This window comes from Sturnira hondurensis, unplaced genomic scaffold (genome assembly GCF_014824575.4).
Source record: "Sturnira hondurensis isolate 20B ecotype Veracruz unplaced genomic scaffold, ASM1482457v3 Scaffold0012092, whole genome shotgun sequence".
NCBI classification, from domain to species: domain Eukaryota; kingdom Metazoa; phylum Chordata; class Mammalia; order Chiroptera; family Phyllostomidae; genus Sturnira; species Sturnira hondurensis.
In genome coordinates this window covers 50516-62493 of record NW_028084723.1, presented here as the reverse complement: position 1 = coordinate 62493, position 11978 = coordinate 50516, and the positions used below count along the sequence as shown (strand labels likewise).

Here is an 11978-nt window from a genome sequence, read left to right as displayed (position 1 = left end):
CTGTACCGGGAACAACACACCTGGGAATGAGGAGCAGCATATCCTGTCAGTCACATGCAATCACCCTCATCCCATAGACCAGTGTCTGACATATGAGACACTCACCCAGGGGAGGCTGTCACCAGGTATAGAAAGAGACCCAGGAGTTCCATCTTATTCTAGAGCACAGCTCTGCTTTCCCCAAGACCTCAAACTCCTGTGAGGAGAGAGCTGGGGACCCCCACAGCCCAGGGCAGGGTTTGCACTTGATCTGGCAGTGAAATTTGCATATGGGGACACCTTTCTCATATAAGTGGGGAAAGAAAGAGGCCTGACACCCTGGTCATTTTTGGACTTCTGTGGGGATACCTCCTCTCTTGAGTTCACTCACCATGTGCATCCTGGACAGGACATCATCTGTTTTATGAGACACATTGGAATAATATCAAGTGATGACATCACCTTAGTGAGCATGAGAAGAAATGTTGGACTAGATGAATGGGTGAAGTTTGGAATTCTCATGCATCTTTCAAACAGATTGGGAAGGAATTTCCATTTGTTCAGATAGTTTCTGTAACCCAACACTTACCAAATATTTATCAACATATATTTATATGCAAATGATGTTTACCTCGGTGTAAAAGCTTAAAAATAAAGCAAGCTGGTTTCAATATTGTATTTTCTTTATGACATTTTTATTTGAGTAACTTCATCCCAACTGCAGGCAAGAAAGACTTATGAATTCAGTTTTGGAAGATTCTGATTGTGTCTACAGCTCTCTGTGCTGACACTACCCTTATGCATGCCCATAGAATATTTCAGAGTCCTAAACTGATTATGTGAGAAAAATTTGCTTTTTTACATGGAAAAACATTTAGAAATAACTATAGTAACTACACATGTATACCATAGAGAATTTTCATATTGTGAACTGATTATGAAAGCAGGTTTACTGATCGGTTTTCTCAGCCTAGTGTTGTCATTGAAGTTGCGGTTCTGGGGGTCAGAAATGAGAATAATTCCTAGCATAGATTTTCTCACAGAAAAGGGAATTTCTTCTCTGGTAGGACATGCCACTCCCTCCTTCTATGGGCTCTGTTTCTGGGGATGGTCAGTGTGGTCAGAGTCTGCTGAGCTCCCCCACACAACATGTAACTTTCTTAGTGCATAATAAACACTTTATCCTTTCAGGCATGTTATTTACAATATACTCTTCCCTTTTAGGCTTCTCTTCAATTCCCTTAATAGTCTCCTTGGTGGGAGAAAAGTTTTCCATTTCAACAAAGTTTTATTTAACAATTTTTTTTAAATGGGGCCTGTTCTGGTGTTTTGTTTAAAATCTTGACAGAATATCATCCCCCTCCATTGTCCATGGACTAAGAAACCCTGGTATGAATAGAGTGCTCATGGAAAGTGGTAGAGCAATGGTGGTTGGAGTGCTTAATGTTACTGATAACTGATTCCTGTGCCAGTGTGACCAGAAGACCAACGTTCCACAGCCTGAGTCCCTGATTCACATCAAGGACTGATTCACTTAATGGGACTCTACACTGTGAATCTCCCTACAGTATGCAGCAGAGCCAACTAGACTCTCCCCTGAGAAACTGTGTCATGTAAAACTCATGCAAGTACAGGAGGAACATCCTAAGATGTGATGAGGATGCTCGCAGAGATGACAGGGACATGGTCTCAGAGCTTCTTTCATGAGAATGACTGTGGCCAAGCAGGGCCGGACTGCTGAGACACTGAGAGAGACATAAATAGACAGACTGGAACTGACACATGGGCATGTTAACAGGCCAGTGAGAGTGCTTTGTAGAGCTTGGTGTACAGATCTAACATTGGAACAAGGGAGAGAGAATGTACCTGGTGAGTGTTAAGTCTAAAGACACAGTGCTCTCAGTGTGTCTGAAAGGATAGTGGGGTATTCAATCTTGTTCTTCTGTGTAGAAGAGGTTCATGTATCCTACCCTTCAGGGGATGTTTGGGAACACTATAGCAGAGGTGATACTGTCCCCTAATGGTTACCCTGAGGCTTTGAACTGCAAGACCCTTGGACTTAACCAGATGACTGTCCATCCCTCCAAGACTTGGGGCAGGAAGAGATCAATTAAAAGTCATGATTTTACTCTCTGAACAGGAGCGGAACAGGCAGACATGAGCAATGAGGCCATTTTGTATCATTTGCATTGTCCTTATTAATGAAACATGTGGGACCATCTTTGGTTGATTTGGTATTTGCAACTTTTGTGGGGTTTTTTTTAAGATTTTAAAATTTATCTTTAGAGAGGAAGGGAAGGAGAGAAGGAGAGGAATATCAATGTATGGTTGCCTCTCGTGAGTCCCCTGATGGGAACTGGCCTGCAACCTAGGCTTGTGCCCTGACTAGGAGTCAAACTGCATTTGTGTGGTTCGCAGGCCCATGCTCAATCCACTGAGCTACACTAGCCATGGATTTGGTTTGGTTTTAAATGCAGAAACAAGTTAACTGATAGTTTTAGAGGTGTTGAATAATTAGGAATAATATGAATTTAAAATGGGTTGACTTAGACTGTGTAATTCCAAGGTAAATTTACATCTGTGTGTGTCCACCATACTGTTAAATGGGAATGAAATCAGGCTCCCTGCTTTTTCCTTCTTACTCTCCCTACCATCACTCCTGTGATGTGGTTCCACCACCCCTGAGGGCTTGTTACACTGTTGCATTGTTTCATGACCTGAATTTCTGACTGCCCTATTCACCATGCATTCTGTGCTTTGTGATTGAAGTGGACATCATTTGGAGAAAACATCAGGTGGGACTATAGAAAGTTCCATTCCATCACACACCTTAAAAACACCACTTCTGTAATCCTGTCTTCTGCTGGATCACCAACCATGTGATATTTATGACTCAATAACCGGCATGGAAAAATAGCATTTTCCAGGTCAGTAGCCTGACAGCAGGCACCAAGGTTATGGTAGTTTCCTAAGCACTGAAGTCACATCTGTTAGGAAAGCCATATTTGCTGCTACACTGGATTAAGTTCATAAAATTTTATTGTTATTCTCAGATATCCATTTCTCATGCATAAGCCAAGTAGGTGATTGAATGAGGGTATGGTAGGAAAGCTCTGGTTTTTTGAAGTCATTAATTTTTGCAGGAGTTTCTGAATCCCTTATTTTGGTTTCCTGTATAGAGTGTTTTAGTAGATTTTTTGTGGTCTTTTTCTTCAGAATGTTCCCACTCCATAGGTCTGAGAAACTACGTGAGGAATCCTCTATTTGCAGTTCTTCCTATGAAGACCAATTATACCATCATAAAAGGTGACATGACTATGAGATGGGGTCAAGAACCCTCTGTGTCCCTTGTGAGAAGGGCATTTAATGAACCTCCACTGTGCACCTGATCTTCATAAGCCCCCACTGTGACTGAGGTACCAGAGACATCTGAGATCTTCTGAAATCAATGACTGCTCAGAGATAATAATCAGTAATCTTTGGAAGTTGGAAGTCTTATTACTTCCTGTTCTTCAGCTCAGTCACCCTGGAGCAGTCACAGTACTTTTAGGAAATCTGGAAATATTAATATTGCACAGTTTTAGAGTGTGATGCCATCTGTCATCAAGGTGCCTGGCCTCTTCAATTAATTGTTTTTGAGTCTATGAACATGTTCAAGGTCCTAAAGTGATTGAATGGCTTTGATTCTCTGTGATGGTTATTCAAGATGCAATCTGTTCACTTGGCTTAGAACTCTTCTGTGTGGAAATACCAAGTAAGAGTTTAGTAGACTCTTCAGACATTAACTTTCTGAAAACATTGTGACCCAAGTCCCATTTTCCAGGTCGCTGTTAACCAGGCTGTTCTTACTTTTGCTTGGACTCTCAGTCTGTCAGTCATGGTGAGTATACTCACCACGTACTTGGTGCTAAGGTCTGTCAGTTAACAGGTTCCACAGCAGAGGAAACACAATACAAGCAAGCTTCCTTGCATAAAGGTCTTGGATTATTACATCATTCTTAAGTGAAATGAAACAATGCTACTTGGAGAGAAGGAAAATACAGGCCTCGAAAGAGGAAATGCACATGATGATGATGGAGCATCTTGTACTGAGGCAAAATGAGGAAGTGACAAAGGAGGCTCAGGGTATTTCAAGAAGACACTGGAGCCAAGAGGATGGTAAATAAAATGGACAGAAAATGCTTCACACTCCAACAAAATTAATATTATAATATTGGATTCAAATGAAACAAAAATAAATATGCATGAGTCCATACTGATTTCAATAAAACACTTTTTGTAAACTTCCAGTCCAGATGACTGTGTAGATAAACACAGCTTGCTTCCTCACACAACCATATAAAAATTACAACTAAACTACAGACCAACCATTATTCAGAGCCACCAGAAATCATGTTCAATGGAAGTTCTACAATCACAGAATAAACAAGAAACCACACTGAGACTTGAAGGAGGGGGAGAGAGTCTGAATGATGGGCCCTAGAGCTATGAATGGTGAGTAAAAATCAAGAGGATATTCTCAGGAGTGAGAGGAACCAGCCCCACATAAGGCCTCCAAGACTCTGATTCCATTGCCAGGAAGTTAAGTTCATAACTTCTGGGAGTAAAAAAGCGTCAGCAACGAGATGCTAGAAGATGGAAACTACTCGAGTCCTATTTAGTGGACTGACAGCGCCCATACACAGACTTACTCAGACTCATTTCCTCGGAGCTCCAGCACCAGTGCAGCAGTTTGAAAGGCACCAGAGATATAGAGGGAGGAACTGATTTGTCTGGCATCAGGGCAAGTGCTGGGTCTGGGTCAGCTCCCTCCCAGACAGAAGTGCTGGCATGGCTATTTTCCTTAGACGAGACCTAAACCTGCAGAGCCAGCAGGTGGCACCTTATCTGAGACTCCATCAATCTGGTTCACACTGTTTACCATACCCAGGTGATTCCATGAGGCTCTGTCCCATGCAACTTTCAGGGCCATCCAAGCTGCTTCCACTTCCTTTTCCAAATGAATGCGTTTACTCATACTTCACACTTTCCTTAATTATCTCGAACAGAAACAATATCTGGTTTTGGTAAGCCTTAGATTTCTCACTAAGTGGACCCAGGCCTGGCACTAACAGAAGTTGGCCTTGGTTCACATACTGACTTTGCTTGGGTACCCCCAGCCCATCACAATTAGTAATCATCTGAAGATCACATTGTAGCTTATGACATTAATTCTGGATAGGACACAGGTGGAGGGTGACCTTTGCCAGCACCCCCATGGGAGATCCCAGGGCTTGTACATATTTTGGACAAATCAGAAAACAATTTGAAGCTTCACCATCAACCACTTCCACAACTGACATACTCAAAGGATGAACTTTGAGTTTGGGCATCAGAGCCCTGGCTCTATGGAGTGTTACCCTGCACAGCTTATCTTCCACAGTTGTCAGGGTTTGGTGGTTAGTGGTGACAGCCAGTCCTTGCAGCTGATTGGTCTGTGCAAATCTCTTCCACTAACATAACAAGAACAATCGAGATTCAATTACAAGAGGAGGGTGTATATAGCACTTGTGGTGGAGGTACTTTGAGTCCCTGCTTGGATGATTGGGGAAGGTGAGCACTGGATCTTACAGGGCATTTACTATGGTAAGCCATACTATCAAGCCAGGGAGATGTGGTAGCTTTTCCTAATACACAGAAACTAACACAATGATGCTGCCAAAATAAGGATACAAATGAAAACGGCCTAAATGAAAGAAGAAAACAAAACTCAAGAAAAAAATCAAACAAATGGAGACAAGCAATTTACTGGATAATGATTTCACCACACTGGTTATAAGGATGTTCAATGATGTTGAACATCATTAGTGGGAGGTAGATGATCTCAGAGGGGCATTCAACAGCATAAAACAGCTATGGAAACAATAACAAATAAGCACTAAAAATGAAGTATACACCACCTGAAATGAAGAAAAACTTACAGACAATCAACTGTAGTGTCAGTTTGTCCCATCTACTCAAGCTCTATCCTGGGACCTGACACATATAATGGTTAGTGAAGGTGTATCCAGGAGCTTTGCAGGAGACCTTCCCTGGAGTCACAGGCTGCCTTACTTCAGCCCCAGACTGCACCACCTGCACCTGGGCATGGATACCGGTGTAGAGAAGACAGGAGTGAATGGAACTGTGCCTTAAATATCCCTGGTCCCCTCATCAATCCAGCAACCTGGGAGCCCCTTGACTGTACCAACTGCTCCCAGGAATTGGACTCTAGCTCCAGTCCTCCGTGAGAGGAAGTGCAGTCAGGACTTCTGTAGAAGAGGGCGGGGCTGTGGGTGACGCTCTCAGGGAACAGAAGAACACACATTTGACTTAGCCTAGCTCTTCTCATTTGTATATTCATGGGACAGCACATTTCATAGCTGAAGACTTGACCTCATTTGAGAGAAGATAGAGGACACAGGTATCATGCTCACAGGGAATCAAAGGGTCTAAGTCCTAATCGTGCTGTAAGGTATAAGTCTCCTCTCAAGTTCCTGAGTTCTGTGCACACATAGTCCCTCCCACAGGCCCCCACAGGGGTCAATGTATTTTCAAAATGCTGCACCTGGTGTGTTAATAAATCCATCACTGTGTCCAGCCCTTAAAATTCCCACATGAAATTCCTTAGAAATAGCCCCATTGACTGTGGTTTTCTATTCTTATCAAGTTTGGTCAATGATCTGATAGAATAGGATAGCTAAAGTTGCCACTTATCCAGCTCTTATTTTACATTTTTCTGAACAGGAAAACCCAGGCCCTCAGAATAAATCCCTTAAAAATATCTCTGCACCTGATATTGTGGAAACAGCTCTGAATTTATTGGTCTCATGTGTCTTCTGCTGCCAAGCACATTTCCTGAACAGGAAAGTCCCTTCTAGGCTCAAAGGGCATGGATGTCTTGATGTCTCCAAGGAAAAAACAAATAAAATATTTGTGCAGTATATGAATAAGATGCCATGATAGATGAAACATGTCAAAAGTGGTTTGTGAAGTTTCATCATGGTGATTTCTCCCTGAATTTTGCTCCATGGTCAGGTAGGCCAGTTGAAATTGATAGTGATCAAATTAAAACATTAAGTGAGAATGATTACTGTTATTCCACACAAGTGATAAAATTACTGGTAAAAATTGGACAAAAAAAACTTTTGGGGCAACCCACTGATATGAAAATTAACCCATCTCTTTACTCAGCCATAAAAAAATAAACCTTTCCATTTGTTACAACATGGATGAATATAGGGGGTATTATTATTCTGAGTTAAACTAGTGTGACAGATATACAGAAATACAACATGATTTCACTTATATGTGGAATCTAAAGAACAAAATAAATAAACAAGTAGAACAGAAACAGACACTGAGACCCTGAAAACAGAGTAAGGATTTATAGAGGGGTGGAAATTTGGGAGCCTGGGTGAAAACAGTAAAGGGACTAAGAAGCACAAATCTGCAGTTAGGGATTAAACACAGGGATGTAAATACTGCACAGTCAATAATATTGCAAATACCATGTGTGGTACTAGGCAGTACTGGATCTATAAGGCCATCACATCATAAATTATGTAAATGACCATTTTGCCTTAGCCTCATATGAAATACTATGTATAATTTCAACAGGAATTGAAGAGAAAGAAATGAAAATTATCCCAAATTCTTCTGAAGCTAAGGCCAGGCTGTGGGTCAGAGTGGTACAGGAAGGAGAAGTGGCTGAATTCAGGACTGTGCTCATATGTGCCATCTTTTTTGGGAATATTCAGAAAGCTTCTCAGTTTATGAGAGACTCCCATTGAGACCCACATTCTAGTATTATTTGCTGGTGGATCATTCCTCAGTAAACAAATTGGTGAATGCTAGCCAGAACTACTTAGTCTAATAATCTGACTTGCTGAAAGGCCTTTCCTGTCTCTCCCAGAAATTTAAACACTTAGCATGATAAACATTCCATGTCCCATTGTGTGTGTGTGTCTGTGTGTGTGTGTCTGTGTGTGTGTGTGTGTGTGTCCTATCAGTCTGGGCATCTACCTCTCTGTGGTGTCACCTGGGTTTGGTGCTGTGAGCATGACAAGTCAATGACCATCATCACTGGGTATAATTGTCCATGGGAATTGGGTTCATACATTGCTTGTGTGCACTGTCCAGCATGCACATGTCCAGCTGCTGACCAGCTTGGACACAATTGTGTATATTGGGCTGACTATTGTGTCCAGCAGAGAGTCTTGGTAGATTCAGCCAACGTGTGCCCAAAGCTTTGATGATTCATTAGAACTTGGCACCAGTGCCTGAAGGAGACTCTGCCTTTGGTCCACATAATATTACTTTCTTCCTTTACAATTGACTTTTCTCATGCAGATATTTCAGAGGTGAGTACTTAATGAGGAATCCAGAGAGGTTCCCTAAAGGGAATAGCTACAGGAAGAGGAAACCAGACAGGAAACTAGCAGAAACATCCAAGTGCACCTGCTCATTTTATATTTCTTGTGTTCAGAGACAGTGAGCAACCCCTAGTGGTTATTGCCTTGGTTATGTCCATGTGGTCACAGGTGCTAACATTGAACATCTGTACCTATACCCCTTCCAGTGACCCCAATTGCTCCTGTAACCCTAGTAAATGGCACAATGGGGCATGATCAGTGAGGATGTAGGACCCCTTTTCTGTAACAAGAGCATGAACAGGTGTCTGCATCTAGGGTTATCTGTCCTCCAGGACTGTATACACCTCTGGACTCAGAGACCTCACACAAGTGGACAAGCTTGTGTATGACTTGTGACATAGTCCTTGATCAGCTGGCATGAGTTAGGTTCACCTAGAACTGTTGCAGACAACTGATGCTAAAATCTGCCTTGGGCCCAGGACCACTATTGTGGAGGCACAGGGTCTCTGTTCTATCTTATCTTTTATCAGAGGCATTTCCTCTCTGCCCTATCTGTTATGCAGAAGCTAAACTTTCTGGGAACCTTACGTCTGCTTCCCTGTAATGCAGCCCCAGAACCCAGAACATGCCCATCTGACTCCTGGAGAGAAGACTGACTGTGAGATACAGTCCAAAAATCCAACTCTGTGTATATTGCTGGCATGTTCACATTCCCTAAGCAAGCTGAAGGGGATCACCAAAATATAAGGGCCACTTGGCATTCCAATCTCCCCAATCCCTCCCAGGCTCTCAAAGGGACAAATGATTCTCTCACCCCTGTGCTGTGCAACCAGGATGGTGGGGCCAACTACTGAGTCCAGGTCCCACTGCTTTGAAATACTACAGTACTAGGGCTGGATGAACGTAGCACTTCAGCAGGTGGGTGTGGGGTGCTGCCCATGGACCCAAGGTGAGCAAAAGGGGTACTTTTCCTCAAGCCACACAGTCCAGACTCCCAGTGATTATCTGCCCACAGTCCTTCTAAAGACTAAAGGGTCCCTGAAAGTTGCTACTGGGTGAGCCAAGCAGACCCTTCTTACATCCTGGAACGGTTGCAAGGACCCTCCAGCAGTCACAGATCCTGGTCTTGTAACAATGGGGTCGCTCCCTCCCTGAGAGACTTTGCTCAGAGTCTCCCAGATGGAACTAATCATCAAAAATTCCCATCACCAGATGTTATATGGGCTCCCATTCCCATATCTGTTGCTGTGGATCGAGGGCCCCTGTATGGGCTGAGACTCCATACACCCATGGGGAGAGAGCTCTGTGATGCAATAACCATTGGAATCTCCAGTCACTGCACCTGCAGAAGGGGTCTCACTCTCTCCTTCTCTTGTCTCATCTTGGTCCCCATTCTTGTTTATAGAATTTCATACCAGCTACTTCTCACCTGCCTTTTCAAGTTGATTGCCCTGGTTCAAGCATGTGAATGGAGCTTCAAGCTTTCTAATCAACTAATGCTTCTTTAACATAAAATTCGATCTTTTTAACAAATGAAGACTTTGTATTTATTTGTATTCTGCCACTTGGAAGAACAGGGATCCATGAAACAATAACATTCAGTAGATTACATTTTTGTCATATGTAATTGACCTTGTTGTGTCAAATTTTTATGAAATAGAATTTGCATCTAGCCTGCCTGCACCACAATCAAGGATTTGGGTCATGTTAGGCACAGGTGGCAAACACGAGGCTTCCAGGCTGAATCCTGCCCTCTACCTTGTTTTATTCAGACTTGCACCTTGTTTCTACCCAGTGGCAGTGCTGAGCTCCTTGGCTCTATGTAAGGAGTAGTTACATTTATACAGTCCTAAAATTATATTTGGCACTTTGAAGGAAACCATGAGGTGGATGTGGTTCCTGAAAGAAATGAGTTTGACATCCTTGTTCTAAGGAGAGAAGAGAAAGGAAGGCGAGGCTCTGAGCCTGTGGGAGGCAAAAGGAAACACCTGAGCCTGGCAGGAGCACCATCTCCTCATGCTTTCCTGTTCTGCACATGTGGGGCTCAACTGACACCCACCAAGGTTCTTGTACAGGACGACCCTGGAATGTGTCTCTGTGCTCTCCGTGCACAATAGTATGTGGCTGTGTCTTCAGGGCCCATGCTGGTCATTGTGAGAATCACCTGGCTTTGGGAGGTGTCCTTGGAGATGGTGAGCCTGATCCTCAGAGTTGGGTTGTAATACTTATCATCATCCCACCAAACATCTGAGAGCCACTCCAGTGCCTTCCCGGGGGGCTGACGGATCCAGGCTACCCCCATATCAGTAGTGTCCAGTGAGAACCCGGAGAAGGAGCAGGTCAGTGTGAGGGTCTGGGAGGGTCTCACCAGCCCAGGGCCAGACTCCTTCAGGGTGACCTGAGACAGAACCCCTGTGGAGAAAGGACGAGAATAGGTGAAGGCACTTGAGTAAGAGAACAGAATTCTTTTCATCCCGTATGATGTCCCAGAGTGGGGCACTCACATGAAGGGACAGTCAGCAACAGGAGAGTTGACCAGAGCATGTCCATGGCGGGCAGAGGAGACACTGCCACAGGCTCAATTCCCTGCTTTTAAACCCAGAGAAGGAGGGGCTGGGTGAGATTTGCATTCACTCCCATGGTCTTGACCCCTCAGGAACTCAGGGCTCTGCAGTAGGGGAGCAAGTCTGTGCTGGAGGAGCAGTGAGGCATGAGCTCTGGGCTCCCCATTTGCTTGTGCTTGGGACACTGCCATTCAGGACCACAACCCTCAGAGCACAAAGCCTTCAGAAAGACCTTATGCTGTGGAAAAGACAAGGTAGTGAGGCCCTATCTACCAAACAGCATCCTTCCCTGGAGGCTCATCAAGGGACCTTGCCCTGTGCATCCTGTCCTAGAAGGGTGGGCTTAGAGACCTGGACAAGAGCAGAGGGGTGAGCCTAGGCTAGAGGATATTCTGGCAACGGCACCCTCTGCACTGTTAGTGGGAATGTGAATTGGTGCAGCTGCTAAGGAAAACAATGTTGAAGTTCTTCCAAAAATTAAAAAGAAACTTATAACCCTGATATTCCATGTCTTGGTGTTTCCAAAGCAAACAAAATCACTACATCAAAGAGTTCTCTATAGTCCCATACTCATTTAAGCATTATATTCAACAGCCAAGACATGGATGAAGTAAGTATATACGATGGAATAATATTCACCATGAAGAGAATAAAATCCTGCTATTAGTGACAACATAAATGCACATTGAGAGCCTAATGGCAGACTAAGTAAATGAGATATAGAAAGACAAATATTGTATGATCTTACTTGTATGTGAAATCTTTAAAAATTATTAAAAATCCTTGGCTGGTGTAGCTCAGTGCACTGAGTGCGAGCCTGCAAAGCAGAGTATTGTGGTTCGGTTCCTAGTGAGGGTACATGCCTGGGTTGCAGGCCAGTTCCCAGCATGGGCCAGTTCCCAGTTGGGGATGCATGAGAAGTAACCATACATTGACATTTCTCTCCCTTTCCCCTTCCCTTCCCTTTTAAAGATAAATAAATAAAATCTTTTTAAAAAATCATTAAAAAGATCCTATTTTGGTTCTCTGAGGTAGCTTTTGG

General features: G+C 43.4%; 1 gene segment (V, D, J or C); it reads right to left on the bottom strand.

The window, feature by feature from the left end:
- Positions 1–10416: 10416 nt before the first annotated feature.
- Positions 10417–10950, bottom strand: LOC118997022 (immunoglobulin heavy variable 2-70D-like). The segment is given in 2 exon segments: positions 10417–10784; positions 10877–10950. Coding segments are annotated over 2 exon segments (414 nt in total).
- Between the last annotated feature and the right edge of the window lie 1028 nt (positions 10951–11978).